Source organism: Phoenix dactylifera, chromosome 8 (genome assembly GCF_051530095.1).
Source record: "Phoenix dactylifera cultivar Ajwa chromosome 8, Ajwa_hap1_PhDact_Kaust_v1.1, whole genome shotgun sequence".
NCBI lineage: Eukaryota > Viridiplantae > Streptophyta > Magnoliopsida > Arecales > Arecaceae > Phoenix > Phoenix dactylifera.
Window position 1 is genome coordinate 26,552,884 of NC_143197.1, and position 20,589 is coordinate 26,573,472.

General features: G+C 40.9%; 1 protein-coding gene across 2 annotated transcripts; it reads right to left on the reverse strand.

Annotated features, from left to right (window-relative positions):
• Positions 1–1,231: 1,231 nt before the first annotated feature.
• HIT3 (HIS triad family protein 3) lies at positions 1,232–19,738 on the reverse strand. 2 transcript variants are annotated; one of them, XM_039124814.2, is made up of 5 exons: positions 19,554–19,731; positions 18,473–18,530; positions 5,972–6,061; positions 1,609–1,726; positions 1,232–1,517 (listed from the first exon to the last, which is right to left on the reverse strand). In XM_039124814.2, exons 1-5 carry the CDS (start codon positions 19,712–19,714, stop codon positions 1,450–1,452), a joined length of 495 nt encoding a protein of 164 aa, XP_038980742.1. In that variant the 5' UTR covers positions 19,715–19,731; the 3' UTR covers positions 1,232–1,449. The 2 variants fall into 2 exon arrangements, with proteins under 2 accessions (XP_038980742.1, XP_088559404.1); XM_088703278.1 differs by lacking the exon at positions 5,972–6,061 and having other exon boundaries at positions 19,554–19,738.
• Positions 19,739–20,589: the final 851 nt, after the last annotated feature.

Sequence of the window (20,589 nt, forward strand, 5' to 3'; positions counted from 1 at the left end):
AGTTTCTATGGTGTTTTTGAGATATTATAATTATTGAATCTTTGATAGGCTTACGAAAATGGCGACATCTTTATTAAGAATATAGGCGACTTACTTAGAATCTGTTTGTGAAATTGATGGATGGTTTGTTTGAGATGATGCCGTTTGTCTGAAGGCATTTTGACATCATGGAATGGAGAATGTCGTCTTGTTGAACCGAATATCTGGATCTTTTTTCTTAGGAAAGAGAGTCTCCAACTATTCTACCAGTGCTTGCATATGCACGCACTTAAATTAATTTATTCAATTTATTATAGAAAGAAATGTTTCTTTTATAAAGTAATCTTGATTAGTGAAGAACAACAGAAAGCCAGACACTTCTGGATAACCTTGGCTGATTTTTTTACAGGCGGTCGTTTAGCTGCTGTGCCTCCCTTCCAACCTCCGCTTCCCATTTTTCGTTTTTTGGTTGGCATAGCATTGTTTGTTTAATTGCATCATTGTTGTCTTCGTTCTGCTATTATTCTTTTGTGTCCCTTAAGAAGGAATAACTACATATGTGCTTATCCATTCAGTAGAAATTCGTTTGACTCCCCTAGGTCTGCTTCACCTGTCATAATTCAACTAGCTTCCGAAATACCAAATACCAACATATCTTAAAGATTGACGACTCTGAGAATTTTGATTTGAACGATCCTTCCCTGCTATTTTTGCTGCAGCAAATCCGTTTCACTTTTACACCTTTGTTACTTCACAAAACCTCTGTTATCTAAGTAGTCACATATGGCTACAGCAATTTCAGACCGATTGTACAATGATCTGAAATAACTTTTTTGTAATTGCTAACTATGTTATCTGAATGCAAAATTCAAGCATCAAAATCAATTTTAGATTGCTCTATGTAAGCATTTGAAAACCTTTCTACATGGTTCAGCATTCATCAGTACGATCAAAATTTGAGGAGCATATAACTGCTTCGATCCAATTAGGTATTGCAAGTGGGTAATGAAATGTCCATCTCCCCCAAGACAGGCTAGAAGGCATATGAGACCCCTCTTCCACCTTTTGTTTGTCCCTATGCGTGATTATCCCACCATGAACTTAACTAGGAGCTGCAAGGTCTCAAATGCTTTGAGGTTAACCATTAATTTCCTCTAGGTCACTGTTTTGCAGCTCAAATTTGGACACATTCATCACAGTAAGAACATTATAATTAAAGCACTTCAGCAATGTCGGTGCAGACAATACCAACTACAAGTGCATCCTCATCTGATTTCGATTCCAAGTCTTTAGTCTGCATTATCCTGAGATACATAAATGTTTTGGCCTCAAAAGCAGAGACAGTTTCAAGCAAACATCAGCGCAGGATCTCAAGATCATAAAAAGAAACAACCCAGGCACTAGCAGTTCCACACTACTGCACTTATCGATTCACTTTATTAGAAAACTATGAGAACTGAGAATCACTGATCAGCCAGGAGGCCAGTTCATCTGTCGGCCCCCGAGAAGATGAACATGAATATGGTAGACAGATTGGCCTGAGGAAACAAAAAGAAAAAACGAAAATGATCAACACGAGAATGAGAGAACTCAAATCAGGATCTAAATTAAAAGCATGTTGAGACTCACATCCTTTGGGCCCGTCGTTGATGACAATTCTAAAGCCATCATCAAGCCCTTCCTGCTTTGCAACAAGTTTGGCTACGTAGAGAAGGTAACCAAGTATCTCAATATGCCTCTCTTCTGCCTGCAAAAACAAGCAATAAATTGTAGAAAATGAAATGCTCCTCTGTTAAAGATAGGAAGAAATGCCATTGACTACCAGGAAAATGGACAAATTGCACCTAATGCATAGCAGTTTGTTTTTTAAGCAATTTCGTGTTCTCTTTCTCTTGAAAGACACAATATAGGAATTTACTTATGAAAAACATATGTGGAGAGAAGAATCAAAGCAGTGTTGCCATTCATAATAAATTAGTAAATCATGAATTTGAATTATATACTAATACTATAGACAGCAATTCTACTGGTACAAGTATAAAGTCAGTGTGATAGGTTCATGGACACAGAATGCTAGATAAACAAATATATTGGAAAAAGTGTTATAAAAATGCCCCGGATAAAGTCAGTGATTTTATCAGACAATGGACTGCCGCGGCTCAATTAGAACAAGGAAGTCCTAGAAAACTATTTAATATTGTTTCAAATATTTGCAGGATAGGTCTATGACAGCCTGGTGAGGAATTAAATGGCATTCATGGTGAAGATTCTGAAGGAAGCGTGGCAGGATCAAATAGGATTAATTTGGAAGTTGTTGATGTTTTAAATTCAGACAACTTGGTCTCAGTTAGAAATCAATGGCAATAGAGCATCCATAAACTATGACAATTTGATTTGGATTTCGGAAGTTCAGTTTATTATAACTATAATCATGGTGATCATATATCAAAATACTTAAAACTCATGATGGCCTCATTTACTGTACCTCGTAACTGAGCATTTGACATTAATATATACAAAACTTTGAGCTGTTAAGATGATTATATATTGACATATGCATAATTTCTGCTCACTATCCAGCAGGGCTGGAAGGTTATCATTAACCATAAGCAGATCATAAGGATAAAAAATAGAATAATATGGAAACGTCCATTGCCCCTCTCTCTTTCTCTACCCTCACTGGCCTCTGATGGTAAAAGCCTCCATCCACCTCTGCCCCACCCTCATCCTGACTTCCCCCATAAATTAAATAAAAGACTTCTCCATGCCTCACCATTCCAATGTGATCTCCATGGCCTGCCATCAATCAAAGTGATGCGCCCTCCCTGGAGGACCACATGCTGATTGAGTGCAACCTCTCATGCATTGCACTGGTCGCCATCAACCAGCCCAAGTCCCAAAACTTGCTAACTTGGCCCATGATGGCGGCACAGCCCAGCACTTTCAAACAGCTGGAAACTGACCTACTAGTTGGGGCAACCATGATCACCACCACTGCCCTCCTCTGGCTCATCCCCGAGCCAAATCCACCCACCAACCCTAACTAACTGCAACCCCGACTCTGATGAAATAGGTAGATTAGGTATCTAGGGGTGGCATATTTGACCTGGACGCACCAAACTGCCTGAAAAAAAAATCTGGGTGAGCGTTTTTTAACAATCGAGTGCAATTTGGTTAGCCAAGACTTACCTAATTACAAACAGATTTGGTTGTTCAACCCAATAGATCAACACCACAGGTTGGAAAACCTTTAAAATCTAGTTCTGCGCCCCAAGAGTAGTGGTCACAGTGAAGTGGGCCATAAGCTAGTCAATGTCTAGTTCTACCGGCCGTTAAAAGAAAAAAATGAAGAGAACAAAGGAGTGCAAGACATGTCTCTCTTGATTATTTTAGGCACCCAACCCAAAGTGCCTTTTCCCTGACCCTATTTTGTTTTATTTTTTTGAGGCGTATGGCTAACAAGACCAACAAATGTTTGGCAGGTTGGGTACTACTCCAAATAAAATAAATGATCCGTGCATGAATTTATACTTCTCAACCTGATTATAAATCCAATGGGTTGAGGATTTTTTAACCCTACACATATTCCACCCAATCCCACCTGGATCTGCTGTCATTCCTAATCTAATCTTTTACTAGGTTAGCTTCAGATCACCTTTGTCGTCAATTTGTAGGGTTGTCAGATCAGTTTGGGTCAAATTTTCTGGACCTTGAAACAGTACAGAGTGACCCATGTCCAACCCAAACCAAAATTCAGGATTGATGCCATCTAATATATGAGCTACTATGCATAAATATGTCTGTGCCTCAAATCTGGCCAGTGAAATGATAATCACGATTGATCCAATGGACCTAGTTGCTAGCTTGACCCCCGGATTCATCAGACGTGGAGATGGATTAGGTAGGGCTCAGTCATCATCACTCGCGCTCGATCTACCTTGTACGGAGTCCCCGGTCATTGAACAGCTGATCTTGGACTTTCAATCATTGAGTTCAGATTCAGTCAGCTTGGCTTTTTTCTTCAGAACCTTGTGACTTTTCAGGTTGACTTTTCTTGAACCTTCGGTCATGCAATGTGCTAACCATCTTGGTTTGAGTCGGAGGATTGAGAAGATGCTTCTGTTTCTGCTTAAGCTTCTGCTTCTTTTGATGCTGATGCTTTAGTGGCAGCTGCGTAATTACAAACAGATTTGGTTGTTCAACCCCATAGATCAACACCACAGGTTGGAAAACCTTTAAAATCTAGTTCTGCGCCCCAAGAGTAGTGGTCACAGTGAAGTGGGCCATAAGCTAGTCAATGTCTAGTTCTACCGGCCGTTAAAAGAAAAAAATGAAGAGAACAAAGGAGTGCAAGACATGTCTCTCTTGATTATTTTAGGCACCCAACCCAAAGTGCCTTTTCCCTGACCCTATTTTGTTTTATTTTTTTGAGGCGTATGGCTAACAAGACCAACAAATGTTTGGCAGGTTGGGTACTACTCCAAATAAAATAAATGATCCGTGCATGAATTTATACTTCTCAACCTGATTATAAATCCAATGGGTTGAGGATTTTTTAACCCTACACATATTCCACCCAATCCCACCTGGATCTGCTGTCATTCCTAATCTAATCTTTTACTAGGTTAGCTTCAGATCACCTTTGTCGTCAATTTGTAGGGTTGTCAGATCAGTTTGGGTCAAATTTTCTGGACCTTGAAACAGTACAGAGTGACCCATGTCCAACCCAAACCAAAATTCAGGATTGATGCCATCTAATATATGAGCTACTATGCATAAATATGTCTGTGCCTCAAATCTGACCAGTGAAATGATAATCACGATTGATCCAATGGACCTAGTTGCTAGCTTGACCCCCGGAGAGACTATCCTATGTTATTTATAGTAACTAGGTTTATTTTATTTTATTTTTCCAGAAAAAGGAGGAAAAAAAGAGAAGAAGAATGAACTCTAGATGCCTCAAAAACTTTAGATTCTCATTAAATATTTTCTTTGTTCGTGTGCGCACATTGAACCATAAAACCTCATAGTTCAAGTAGAACCAATGTGTAAATAAACGAAAAGATAACTAGGGTAAATAAACGAGTCCGGTTGTGGAAGGGAATGGGGCGCATTGAGCGTTCCTCTCCTTAAACTAGGGTCCCCTTTGCAAACTGACTCAGCCTCCGGCCTTACCTTTAAAGGCACCTTTGGGCGGTGGTTCCTCTGCATCTTGACTCTTTAACCTCGACTCGCTCTCCCGTCTAATTAGTGCCTCCTCCGAGCGACTATAGTAACTAGCTCATTTATTTTATTTATAGTAACTAGCTCCTCATTTGAATGTGAATTGACCACATTCAAGCAAATTAAGTAAACTATTCTTTTAGTAAAGTGTTGCTTCTCACCAAATAAAAAGAAAGTTATTAGTCCTAACTAAGTGGTCACTTTGTTGTATGGCTCTAATCATTAAGGCTACATTTGGTTCAGCAATAAGAAAAATAAAAATTGAAATTGCTATGCCAAGAACATTTCAAATTTTTGCTTGGCTAAAATATTTGGAATAACTTTTGGATGAAGTTTTTTTGTCCATAAAAAGAGTAAAAATGTATGGATCAATTATGCCTTTATGCCACAAAATAGCTTATGACAGCTTCCACCATGGAGTACATAAATATTTCTAGGTTGTGGTTTGCTGGCATAAGGCTTATTCCAATCCTTATGCATGCTTTATGCCCAAAACTAAAGCTGACAAAATGTGCTTTTTCTTGTCAATCAAAAAGGTTTTATGCATGGTTCGCCATACCGGCCAGAACCGGGCATCATACTGCCTGATTTGGTACTGGTACCCAGTACAGGTGGCGTATCGACACTCAGTATGCCAAAAAGACCCCATATTGATATAGTGCTAGTGTGGCACTGGTACCAGATCCTGTACCAAGACGACGACCCTTGGTTTCAAGAAAGAGAAACATTGATATATCGAAGCACATAATGTAGAATCATATAAAGGTACCTTTGAAAGTTGAGACAATCCATCTTTAACTTTGGGGATGATTATGATATGCGTGGGAGCTTGGGGAGATATATCTCTAAATGCAAGAACCTGTTGAAATGAACACTCATGATGACAGCAATCAATTAAGAAGTAAGAATTTCAATGACTTGTTGAGAACAAGAATATCTAAGCAACATTAGAGAGCCTATGGATATACACTTAATTTAAACTTCTTTAAATGCAATAAGTCACTCTTCTGATAAACAAATTTACAACCAACTCAGGAATATATTTGTTAGATGTATGCCCTAGAAGCCAATTTGGCTGACACATTGTTGATTCTAGGGACATAATTTTGTACTTGACTATTTATTATTGAATAAATAAAAGGCATCTTTTTCATTCATATTGTTTATGTGTCTATGAATCGTCCAAGAAATTAATAAGATGATGATACATATTCTCAAGAGTTGAGAATTTGAGCCATGTATCATTGGTGATTAATTTCTAAATGCTCCTGATCAAAGGATCATCACGAGGACGGTGATCGATCCGATCAGTGCACAGATCACTCTCCTTCTGGATGGACGAGACTTGAGTCCACAGTGTAGGGACACTGAAGTGATAGTGCAGGTGCTTGTTAGAGAACAAGGGTACTGAGCATGACCAATACAAGAAGTCACTTGGATGTCTATCCACTCGTCAGTGACTTGCTTGATGTTGCAGTAGTGTGACTGGTCCTTTGACCTGCGGCGCTTCGGCTACTCACAGTGAGGTTATTGTAGTTTCACTGCACACATACATGGTCTCTAGCCATATGGGTCCATGCAGTGTAGATTGGCTGCAGTAAGTTCACTGTAGGAGTAAGGGTATGCACCTATATGGAATCTATCGACCTTGATAGATAAGGAGAGATCCTATGTGATTTATAAGACTGAGTTCGTAAGACCTCGGCCGGGGCAGTATGCACAGTGGAGAAAGAGTTTTTCACTATCGAACTCGAGTCGAATAAATCTTGACATATGACAGACGATGGGGTTTGACGAGTTGTCCATGACCTCCGTCCTGTAGGGATCCACGATAGTAGGACTGTATCACATGTTTAACTGCACCTAGAGGTTCATCATTCTATTCTGCTGGGTAGCCACTACATGCTGCTAGGTGTCACTGGTGGATGGTGGGACTCATAGGGATTATCTTGATGATCGATAAACCCTAATGAGTTGAGTTGGAATCGTTCCAACCCATTGAAAGGAGTTTTCAATGATATAGTGATAGAGATCACAATATATCTCACTACCAGTCAGAATAGAACCTATGGGGTCACACACACTAGAAGTATTGACCGATCCGATGGTTGAAATCGTGATTAGGAATCACAAGAAATCAATTTGATTGATAAAAGGTTGAAGAAGGAAAAAGGAATTAATTAATTGGACTTGAAACAAGAATCCTACTTCGGATAGGATACCTAGAGTTCTAATTGGATTAGGACTGGGATTCCTACTTGGAATAGGATTCCTCAATCCTAATAAGATTAGGAATTTTGAATCTAAATCGGATTCCTACTTGGAGTAGGATTCCTAGGAATCCTAATTGGATTAGGACTTCGGATTCAAATCTAATCCTAATTGGATTAGGACTAAATACATCCTAATATGGATTAGGGTTTCTTAAGTCACAATTAATTATTAATCTAATGAATCAATAAGACTCCTAATTGGATTAGGATTGAAGAGTTCAATTGAGTCAAAATTGATTCAAGTTCTAATTGGATTAGGACTTACCTAGATTGGATCCATTGGTTCACCCTTGGGCTAAACCTAATAGGATTAGGGCTTGACCACATTAGGGCAATGCAAACCCTAATGTGGACTAGGGTTTACCAAGAGGGAGGGGCGCAAGCCCCTCCCCCTTGATCCATTGGTGCGGCACAAGAGAGGGGGCCGGCGCCCCCTCTCTGGAAAGATGTCTAGGGCTCCTACTTAGTAGGAACCCTAGATGGCTATAAAAGGAGGTGTGAGGCCGGCGCCCTAAGCATAGAAGAACTCCTCCTTCTCCTTGCCGTGAGCCTCCCTCTCCTCTCTTCTTGTGATCAGCCGCAAGCAAGGAAGACCAAGGCCAAAGGTTGGCGGCATCCTCTTCCTCCCTTCTTCCTTCCAACGCAGGGAAAAGAAAGAAGGCTGCGTGGGGATTCTTCTTCTTCCTCTTCTTCAACCTTCTTCTTCCTCCTCTCAAGCACTTTCAAGAGTTGAAAGAAAGAGAAGAGATCAGCCATCAAAGGAGTCTTTGCAAGGGAGCTAGCACCCCGGGAAGACAAGAAAGCTTTGATCGGTTCTCTACTTCGTGTGGATACCCGTAGAGGCCGGACGTTTGAACGGCTTCAAGCGAACCCTCTCCCATAATCACGAATTCAGATTCGCGGTGATCGTCTACCCGCGCAAGGTGAAGATTTGATCTTCCTATTGTTTTAAAAGCTTTAATTCTTACCTAATTACGAAAGGTCTCGAAACAAGCGTTCATGCGATGAACGTCGAACCCGTGCATGCCGATTCCGCTGCCATCTGAAAAATTTTTGAAATATCAGCGGCATGGGCGGGTTCCCAACAGTGGTATCAGAGCCTAGGCTTCGTAGATTAAGGTAAGAATTAAACATCTAAAGGCATATTAGATCTGAAAATTAAATGATCATGCATGCTGAAAAATTCTGCATGCAGATTTTTTCAGGGGTGCTGATTTTTACATGCTGATTTTTATGTGATAAAAAGATGATTCTAATTGCATTGTTAATGGGATTACAAAGTTTAGAATCATGATTAGCATGATCAGCGACCTATGTCATGATATAATCAGTTAAGTTTCAGATCTGAAAATTATAATTGTAGCATACGGTGATGATCATAGGATTCAACCCCTTTTGGTATCAAATGTAATGACCTGCGATGTGATCTGCGATGTCATGTAATTTTTCAGATGCTTGCATGCATCTTATTTGATGTTTTGAGAGGCCTGCGTGCCTCCTAAAAGGAGATGTAAATTATTTTTATTTTTATTTTACATCTGGTTGTATTTCTGTGATATGATGTACATCAACGATCAAGTTGAAGCAAAGGCATGAGATGAAAGGTGATCCAAGCGGTTGATGGCGATGGGATCAAGGGTTGATCAAGGATCGAATCAAGGAGGCTTGGAACCAATTCAAGAGTTGAAGACCACTTGATCAATTGATGTGCATGTGCTTGTAATACGACCTAATTAGAATCCATGATCATCACCTAGTTAAAGTTTAGCTTTAATTATTGCCGCGATTATAACTGCCTGCAATGCGCCGTTTGCATGTGATGTGAATGAGAGTCGGGTAGATAGGTCTACAGGTGATGTAGCAAACCCAATTGAGACCTAAATCAAAACCTCCTCAATCAAGTCAAGAGTGAACCGACATGAGCAAGTCATATTAGATTAATTGATCTAATTGGTGTCTAGGAAAGCATGAAAGGTGGTTACTTAATTAGGACCTTACTCTCTGAGTAAGGGGAGCCTCCCACCTGCTTACCTGGCCAATTGTTCGATTACCTCTTATGAAAGGCTCAAGTTGCAAACACTAAGACCTGATTAACCAATATTAAGTCAATAGGTCTTCCACTGTAGTAGAGCTGCTAAGGCCTTTCTGATGTTGACTTGTCTCGGCTGGATACAGTGGTCAAGTTGCATTGGGGGGCTGGACCTCTCTATAGACATGAGATGTTGTAGGGTAAAGGTGGGGTTGGGCATCAATAACTGTTAGGTGAGGACCCAATGACGACTTTATTCCTACGGTTATACAGTGGGTCTGACTTAACTAAGAAATGGGACCAATAACTGTTAGGTGAGGTCTTCATGGCTTAGAGACCAAGTTGCACTGCAACATGCTTGAGAAGCATTGTACAAGAGTTGTACACTCATCCATCTATGTGTCACCAATAACTGTTAGGTGAGGTGGCATGTAAATTGGTGGGACCGCAGTACCCACTAGAAACCCTAGTCGTGTGGGATTTCCGTTTTCCTACCAGGGGAGTGTGAGGAATTCGAGAAAATAGTGGGAGTCACATTTGTTCTAAAAGACCTTAGGACAGATTAGGATCAAGTACAAAAGTCTAACTAGAATCTTTACTCTCTGCAGATACAATGTCGGCTTCAAACCCTTTGACCCGTATTCTTGAGACCAACCGACTGACCGGAACCAATTACAAGGACTGGCTTAGAAATCTCAAAATAGTTTTGGACTGTGAGAAGATAGGTTATATACTCGATTCAGATATCCCCACATTACCAGCACGTCCCACTGATGTTCAGCGTGAGATGCATAAAAAGTGGTTGGACGATGACATTAGAGTAAAATGCTATATGATGGCATCTATGTCTAATGAACTCCAATGCCAGCATGAAAATATAAAGACTGCTAGGGACATACTGGCACACCTACAAGAGTTGTATGGTGAGCAGAGTCGCACAGCTCGTTTTGAAGTGTCCAAGAGGCTTTTCAAAGCGAAGATGCGCGAAGGGCAGTCTGTTCATGATCACGGTCTGACCATGATCAAGGACCTAGAGGAGCTTGAGAAGCTCGGTATGGACATGCACAAGGAATTGCAAGTGGATTTGATCCTACAGTCACTTCCTGATTCATTTGGTCAGTTTATAGTAAACTACCACATGAATAAGATTGAATGCACTAAGACTGAACTAATCAACATGTTGGTAACTGCTGAGGGAGCCTTGAAAGGTTCAAGGGGCAATGTCCTCGCTGCTGAGTTGACTTCTGGTTCCAAGAGAAAGTCTACTTGGAAGAAAAAGAAGCCTGCTAAGAAGCAGAAGAAAGACAAGAAGCCAAAGAAGGAAGTTCAAAAGAAAAAGGCTAACGACAAAGGAAAATGTTTCCACTGTAATGTCGAAGGCCACTGGAAGAGAAACTGTCCTTCATACCTCGAGAGCCTGAAGAACAAGAAAGGTGACACACCTTCAGAAGGTATAGACTTGCTCATTATTGAAACTAATCTAACGGTTTCTTCTACTTCTAGTTGGGTTATAGATTCTGGTTCTAGTGCTCATTTGTGCACTACCATGCAGGGTCTAAAGGAAAGTAGAAGGCTGGCGGAAGGTGCGGTAACCCTTCGGGTTGGCAACGGGGCAAAAGTTGCTGCTGTGGCTGTGGGCACCTACCATCTGCGACTACCGTCTGGATTTAGTTTAATACTTAGAGACTGCTATTATGTACCTGTTGCTAGCAGAAATTTGATTTCTGTTTCATGTCTAGCACAGGAAGGTCATGTTTTTACATTTGACAAAGACTGCTGTTCTATTTATTTAAGAAATAAAATAGTCGCACGTGGTTTCATGATTGACAGTCTCTATCATTTACATATGGATGTATCTGTGAATGTTACCGAGCAAGATGTGAGTGCCAAAGGATCCAAAAGATCCAGAGATGAGATAAACCAAAGATATTTGTGGCACCTCAGACTTGGCCATATTGGAGAAGATAGAATGAACAAAATGGATAAAGATGGGCTCTTAGGCTCATTGACTTCCGAGTCATATCCAGTTTGCGAGTCCTGTCTTCAAGAAAAGATGGCTAGACTGCCCTTTGTAGGACATGGGGAGAGGACCACTGAAATACTTACCCTAGTACATACAGATGTATGTGGCCCATTCGATGTGCTGGCCAGGGGACGTTATTCTTACTTCATTACCTTTACCGATGATTATTCACGGTATGGGTATGTGTATCTTATGAGACACAAGTCTGAATCCTTTGAAAAGTTCAAAGAGTTCAAAAATGAAGTAGAAAAACAAACTGGAAAACCTCTTAAGGCTCTTCGATCAGATCGGGGAGGAGAATACCTTAGTGGGGAATTCCGGGACTATCTCAAAGAAAACGGCATAGTCTCACAATGGACACCTCCGGGTACACCTCAACTCAACGGGGTGTCAGAGAGGAGAAATCGGACCCTATTGGATATGGTCAGGTCCATGATGAGCTTCACTGATTTACCTATGTTCCTTTGGGGAGATGCCTTACTCACAGCGATTTATTTATTGAATAGAGTTCCCTCTAAATCCGTTCCTACCACACCGTATGAGATATGGCATGGTAAGAAACCAAGTCTGGGTCATCTCAAGATTTGGGGATGTCCGGCCCACGTCAAGCGACTACAGGCGGACAAGTTAGAGGCTAGGACCATAAGTGCTCGTTTTATAGGATATCCTAAAGAGTCATTAGGATACAATTTTTACGTCTCAGAGGATCACAATGTGTTTGTGAGCCGTCATGCCATCTTCTTGGAAAATCAGTTTATCCTTGATAGAGGCAGTGGGAGGAAAATTGAGCTTGAAGAGAAAGTCTCCGAAAAGCAACGAGTCATGGATCCTAAAGAACCTATTCATAAGGAGCCAGTACACGATGTCCCTCAACCACCTCGTAGATCTAGTAGAGTCTCCCATCCTCCCGATAGATACTTAGGTATACTTGAAGAGGATACTGAGGAAATGTTCCTAGTGGGAGATAGGGATCACATACAGGATCCCAAAACCTACAACGAGGCGATATCTGATATCGATTCCGAGAAATGGCTGGAAGCTATGAAGTCAGAGATAGACTCCATGCATTCCAACCAAGTCTGGACCTTAGTAGATCCACCAGAAGGTATTGTACCTATTGGATGCAAATGGATCTACAAAAGGAAGATAGGTTCGGATGGAGAGGTAGAGACCTATAAGGCAAGGCTTGTGGCGAAAGGGTATAGTCAGCGCGAAGGCATTGACTATCAGGAGACCTTTTCACCTGTAGCCATGCTAAAATCCATCCGAACATTGCTTGCCATTGCAGCATTTCATGATTATGAAATCTGGCAGATGGATGTGAAAACTGCTTTCCTGAATGGATATCTTGATAAAGATATCTATATGGAACAGCCTTTGGGTTTTACTTCCATTGATGGAGATCACAAGGTCTGCAAGCTGCAAAGGTCCATCTATGGACTAAAGCAAGCATCTCGGAGTTGGAACACTCGTTTCGATGATACAATCAAAACGTTTAATTTCATCAAAAACGAGGAGGAACCATGTGTTTATAAAAAGGTTAGTGGGAGTGCTGTCGTTTTTCTCGTACTGTACGTAGATGACATTCTCCTGATTGGGAATGATATTCCCATGCTAACCTCGGTCAAGGTCTGGTTGTCAAAAGAATTCTCCATGAAAGACCTTGGGGAAGCATCCTATATTTTGGGAATAAAGGTCTATAGAGATAGATCTAAAAGGATGCTTGGCCTGTCACAGAAAATGTACATAGAGGAGGTGCTGAAGAGGTTCAGCATGGAAAACTCCAAGAGGGGTCTTTTACCCCTAAGGCATGGAATTCATCTCTCCAAGAAGATGTGCCCCAACACACCTGAGGAGATTCAACGCATGAGCAAGATTCCTTATGCATCGGCAATAGGAAGCCTCATGTATGCCATGCTATGTACACGACCTGATATAGCTCTTGCTGTGAGTGTCACAAGCAGATATCAGTCGAATCCAGGTGAAGAACACTGGACAGCTGTGAAGAATATTCTTAAGTACTTGAGAAGAACTAAAGATTTATTCTTGGTTTTTGGAGGATCATCAGAGTTAAAGGTAGAAGGGTACACAGATTCAGACTTCATGACTGATGTCGATGACAGGAAGTCAACATCTGGATACGTGTTCTTGTGCAATGGTGGTACGGTGAATTGGAAGAGTTCTAAACAACCGATCATTGCTGATTCGACTATGGAAGCCGAATACATCGCCGCCTCTGAAGCTGCTAAGGAAGGCTTCTGGTTCAAAAAATTCATTGCAGAGCTGGATGTGATGACATCAGATGCCATAACACTCTACTGCGATAACAATGGCGCCATAGCCCTTGCTAAGGAGCCAAGGTCTCATCAGAAGTCTAAGCATATAGAGCGGCGCTTTCACCTCATACGCGACTATGTGGAGAAGAAATATGTAGAGGTGCAGAGAGTAGACTCCGCGGATAACGTGGCAGACCCTTTCACTAAGCAGCTGAGTCAGCAAAAGACTGAAGCCCACCTTGAGAAGATGGGCCTAAGATATATGACCAATTGGCTTTAGTGCAAGTGGGAGATTGTTAGATGTATGCCCTAGAAGCCAATTTGGCTGACACATTGTTGATTCTAGGGACATAATTTTGTACTTGACTATTTATTATTGAATAAATAAAAGGCATCTTTTTCATTCATATTGTTTATGTGTCTATGAATCGTCCAAGAAATTAATAAGATGATGATACATATTCTCAAGAGTTGAGAATTTGAGCCATGTATCATTGGTGATTAATTTCTAAATGCTCCTGATCAAAGGATCATCACGAGGACGGTGATCGATCCGATCAGTGCACAGATCACTCTCCTTCTGGATGGACGAGACTTGAGTCCACAGTGTAGGGACACTGAAGTGATAGTGCAGGTGCTTGTTAGAGAACAAGGGTACTGAGCATGACCAATACAAGAAGTCACTTGGATGTCTATCCACTCGTCAGTGACTTGCTTGATGTTGCAGTAGTGTGACTGGTCCTTTGACCTGCGGCGCTTCGGCTACTCACAGTGAGGTTATTGTAGTTTGACTGCACACATACATGGTCTCTAGCCATATGGGTCCATGCAGTGTAGATTGGCTGCAGTAAGTTCACTGTAGGAGTAAGGGTATGCACCTATATGGAATCTATCGACCTTGATAGATAAGGAGAGATCCTATGTGATTTATAAGACTGAGTTCGTAAGACCTCGGCCGGGGCAGTATGCACAGTGGAGAAAGAGTTTTTCACTATCGAACTCGAGTCGAATAAATCTTGACATATGACAGACGATGGGATTTGACGAGTTGTCCATGACCTCCGTCCTGTAGGGATCCACGATAGTAGGACTGTATCACATGTTTAACTGCACCTAGAGGTTCATCATTCTATTCTGCTGGATAGCCACTACATGCTGCTAGGTGTCACTGGTGGATGGTGGGACTCATAGGGATTATCTTGATGATCGATAAACCCTAATGAGTTGAGTTGGAATCGTTCCAACCCATTGAAAGAAGTTTTCAATGATATAGTGATAGAGATCACAATATATCTCACTACCAGTCAGAATAGAACCTATGGGATCACACACACTAGAAGTATTGACCGATCCGATGGTTGAAATCGTGATTAGGAATCACAAGAAATCAATTTGATTGATAAAAGGTTGAAGAAGGAAAAAGGAATTAATTAATTGGACTTGAAACAAGAATCCTACTTCGGATAGGATACCTAGAGTTCTAATTGGATTAGGACTGGGATTCCTACTTGGAATAGGATTCCTCAATCCTAATAAGATTAGGAATTTTGAATCTAAATCGGATTCCTACTTGGAGTAGGATTCCTAGGAATCCTAATTGGATTAGGACTTCGGATTCAAATCTAATCCTAATTGGATTAGGACTAAATACATCCTAATATGGATTAGGGTTTCTTAAGTCACAATTAATTATTAATCTAATGAATCAATAAGACTCCTAATTGGATTAGGATTGAAGAGTTCAATTGAGTCAAAATTGATTCAAGTTCTAATTGGATTAGGACTTACCTAGATTGGATCCATTGGTTCACCCTTGGGCTAAACCTAATAGGATTAGGGCTTGACCACATTAGGGCAATGCAAACCCTAATGTGGACTAGGGTTTACCAAGAGGGAGGGGCGCAAGCCCCTCCCCCTTGATCCATTGGTGCGGCACAAGAGAGGGGGCCGGCGCCCCCTCTCTGGAAAGATGTCTAGGGCTCCTACTTAGTAGGAACCCTAGATGGCTATAAAAGGAGGTGTGAGGCCGGCGCCCTAAGCATAGAAGAACTCCTCCTTCTCCTTGCCGTGAGCCTCCCTCTCCTCTCTTCTTGTGATCAGCCGCAAGCAAGGAAGACCAAGGCCAAAGGTTGGCGGCATCCTCTTCCTCCCTTCTTCCTTCCAACGCAGGGAAAAGAAAGAAGGCTGCGTGGGGATTCTTCTTCTTCCTCTTCTTCAACCTTCTTCTTCCTCCTCTCAAGCACTTTCAAGAGTTGAAAGAAAGAGAAGAGATCAGCCATCAAAGGAGTCTTTGCAAGGGAGCTAGCACCCCGGGAAGACAAGAAAGCTTTGATCGGTTCTCTACTTCGTGTGGATACCCGTAGAGGCCGGACGTTTGAACGGCTTCAAGCGAACCCTCTCCCATAACCACGAATTCAGATTCGCGGTGATCGTCTACCCGCGCAAGGTGAAGATTTGATCTTCCTATTGTTTTAAAAGCTTTAATTCTTACCTAATTACGAAAGGTCTCGAAACAAGCGTTCATGCGATGAACGTCGAACCCGTGCATGCCGATTCCGCTGCCATCTGAAAAATTTTTGAAATATCAGCGGCATGGGCGGGTTCCCAACAATATTTACTAGAAATCCAACAAAATCCTCTTGGTGTGAGATATGGATTGATTTTGTGATTCATGATAGACAATTTATGCTAGCAGACCGGTTCAGGGGCTGACTGAAGCCCATATCATGCTCCTTTAGCACATTTCTTGATATCCAGCCCACCACACTGAATCTTTCACTTCATAGTGAAGCTAAACAGTACCCTTCTGTGTATTTGCAGAACAGTTGAAAGATACTTTTTCAATATTACAAAACCATGCAAATTTAAGAGATGGATATCCAAAGCATTGTGAAAAGTTAAGAAAAAGCAAGTGAACATCCAAAAATCCGCATTTTTTTTCCTTGAAAAAAGATTCAGTAGTAAGGAAAAGACACAAAAAAGTTCACTTCCACATGCATGTTCCATGTTTATACGATACCAGAACCACCTCTCTGCCTCCCCAACACCCCCACCCCCACACCACAGATAACTATGGCCAACAATCTTATGATCAACTTTGAAAAGCATGATGCTTAATCCATAATAGACAAGATCCATTGTTCGGTAGAGGGAAGAAAAAATCTAAAAGGTTATACAAGAACCTAAAAGCTATTTCATGAAACTTTTTTTTTAAAAAAAAATTATCATGGTCCATCCACTGAATTAAGCTCTTTTACAGGAAAAAAACTTGTAAGAATAAAGCCTTTGCCAGCTTCATGTCAGTTCTTCCTTTTATGCCCATAAATGAATCAAACTTTTTTCTTGAGAAAATTGTTTCCATAATGAATTTTCCATAACCTGCCACAGGTGATGATGCAGGTCACAGTCAATGAGTTATGCTGTATGGATTCCTCTGTCAGCTTGCAATTGAAATGCCAATTAGAAGGCTTCCCAGTTCCCGCCTATGTTTACATTCTCATGTTCTACAATGCATGTTCAGTGTTCTCATGGAATAATTCAAAGAACTTTTTATCTTAACCAACTGAGCTCACTAATTCGCAAACCTGACAAGGATGTATCCTTATATTGTATGTATATATAGAAATGTCACGTATTCCACACTTTTCAAGCCTGGAGATATTGAAACATTATTACATGTTTTAAAGTAATGCATGCACAATTGTTAAGGCCCTGAATTTGGAGACTAATGGCTCCTGTGCACCAAAATTGCTTTGCCAAATATATTGTCCCATGAAGTATAAGCTTGAAAACTCATTAGAAGTGGCAAATAAAATGCTTAATATATCAACCACATCATTTGAAAAACCAAGGCTTGAAAACTTGACGTACCACAATATGCACCACTCATACTTCAGTACGACCAGTACATACTACACACCATAGCATCTCAAATCAGCAAACCATGAGTGGATGTGCGGCATAATGTGGTGCGTACCATGCCAGTAAATAACAAGGTACACCTCTACACTAAGTACTTCAAACTTTTGAATCAAGATAAATAGCCAACTCCCTATAAATGCCCATCAAATTCCTAGAAACTCAGTAAATTAAAAGGGAGCATGATCTAAATAAAATAACAGTACAGATTGTGAAATTAATTAGAAATCTTTAGATAATTGAAAAGAAAGAAGATGCAACGCATTGGTTTCCTATGGACGAGACTACGTATCATTATTTTAGTCAACTCACCAGTTGCTGATGTGACATGCAAGTTTAGAATCAAAACCATCAGGAAACTTAGATAAACACTGGAAAGAGCTCAGTTAGTACACTTTGAACAGCAAAACTACTTTTCTCTCTTCAATCCCTTTCTCCAACTAACCACCCTACCCTTTTCACTCCACCTGCACAAGCAAATGGACATACTTGTGCACTGGTGATTCAAGAGTCATATTGTCACGAGCAATTTAATTTCAGGATAGATGACAAAAATTATGAATAAATTTCTATTAGTTTAGGAAAATTTGAAACTTGAATATTCCCCAAAAAAAATCCTACAGAATGTGGCACTTATAACTCCAAATACCGTAAAGTACCTTGTCATCCTAAAAAAACCACTTGAACATTCCAAAAAAAAAGAGAAATCCTATAGAATGTGGCACTTATAACTCCAAATACTGTAAAGTACCTTGTCATCCTCAAAAACCACTGTGGAAGGAATTTCCTTCTTTATAATTTTGTCAAAGCTGCATCATAGAACAGGATTTGATGATTAAAAACAGTTCAGCACAATCAAAATCTTGTTTCTATCAGTATCATATTTAAGCACAAAGCTGAAGTGGTATTAATGTTTAGCCTGATCTTAAAAAGCACACTGGCTTTTCCATCAACAAGATACAGCATAAAATGACCACATAATAGAAAATCATGGAATATACTCTAGATTGAGAAGATAAATAACTACGGAAACATGTGCAACAGAAGAAATACTAAGACGCATATGACAAAAAAGGTAAGGAGAGAAAAAATAATCTGGCAAAGGGTACGTGTACAAGTAAAACCTCGATCCAAACCACGTGCTAGTTTGCTACCAAGACATGCTTGCAGGCGCCAACTGCAATCCAGTACAATTTCTATTGCACTAGCTTCTTATGTAGCATCAAATGCATCGCGGGTTGAATCACCATAAGAAGGATGGAAAATAAAGGAACAATAAGAAAATTCAGAAAAAAAAACTCTTATGTACGCATAAAAACTAAGGGCACGAATAGAAACTATGCCCTTTCACTTCCTAATTCGATCTTTGAACAAAACTCACGTCAACTACGCTCAATCCAACCACGTAATTGACACAATTCAATCCAATGAAGCATTAATAGGAACTATGCCCTTTCACTTCCTAATTCGATCTTTGAACAAAACTCACGTCATCTACGCTCAATCCAACCACGTAATTGACACAATTCAATCCAATGAAGCATCAATAGGCCCCAATAAAACAAAATAACCTTCAGATGTTCCAAAAAATTTCAATTTTTTACAAATATTTCAATCTCCCAAATTCCAGTCCATTCCGCTCAATCCAAAAACCAAACTTTATACATTCAATCAGAACAAAAGAGAAAAAAAACATCCCATCTATACCACTCCGATCAAAACAGAAGAATAAACAAATAAACCGAACGATCGACACAAATACCCAAAACCGGATCAAGAAAAGGGGAAAAAGAGAGAGGGGGAGAAAGGGTGAGGAGAGGAGCATCTCTCACATGGTGGGAGCATCGGAGGGAACGGCGGCAAGAGCGGCGTCCTTCTCCGAGGAGGCCATGCGAGAACGAGGAGGAGGAGGGGGAAAGGGCGAGGGGCGGAAGTGAGAGCTCAAAACCCCAAATCTCGTCCTGCTCTCGTTATTCCCGCTGCCCTGGTTCATGCCCTCCTTCCCTGCTCGCCCTTGTAGAATTGGGATGGCCTTTTACGGCATTGCCCCTCCGGAACCTCGCCACATTGGGCCGCGATTGGAGTCGCTTTCATCATTGAGGGTATTTTAGTCATTGTATCCCTTACGAAGAATCTATCAACTCGTAGGCAACATCTTGGCCGTTTGATTTTTTTTTTTTTATCGAATCAAACGCAAAGGAGGCTCGTAGATGAGGCTGTATGTAGAGATTTGAGTTCAACCAATACGCCCCAGCTACGGAGTCGCCTTTGATCCAAATCTTCTCAGCTTGTAGTTGATCCATGGCCACCTAAAACACCTTCCTTGCCACCATGAGTTTAGCAATAGGAACATTCAGAGTTGCATCCTGTCACGAGATATTGTCCGCTTTAGAGAGTCCCCTCATCTTTTCTGGACGAGAGATAACCCTCACAACTTTATCCAAAAGGCGCCTCGTAAGGAAAAAGAAATGAAGACCCCTTATAAGCACAATCCTTTCCACTACTCAAGCAGTATGAAACTAAAGGTTTATGGCCCTCTTTTACATCATCACGAGATATTATCCACTTTGGAAAGTCCCTCCACCTTTTCAAGATGAGAGATACCCCTCATGGCTTTGTCCAAAAGACGCCTCGCGAGGGAAAGGGGATGGAGACCCCTTATAAGTACAATCCTTTCCACTACTCAAGCAGTATGAAACTAAAGGTTTGTGACCCCCTTTACATCCCTAACAGGAACTGTTGTAGAAATAGCCTTTTTTTTTTTTTTTTTTTTTTGCTTGAAAAAAGGAGAAGGGGGGAGGAAGGGACAAGCCCACCCCCGCGTAGCAGCCCCGACCACTAGGCCCCCACCCCGCCAGGAGAATGTTC

Excerpts from the sequence above, each read along its gene's own strand:
- HIT3 (XM_039124814.2), bottom strand. The coding sequence starts at position 19,714 with ATGAACCAGGGCAGCGGGAATAACGAGAGCAGGACGAGATTTGGGGTT. Across the intron at positions 18,531-19,553 it reads CCCTCCGATGCTCCCACCAT|CTTTGACAAAATTATAAAGA; the intron begins GTGAGAGATGCT and ends TCTATGATGCAG. Across the intron at positions 6,062-18,472 it reads TGGTTTTTGAGGATGACAAG|GTTCTTGCATTTAGAGATAT; the intron begins GTACTTTACAGT and ends TCATTTCAACAG.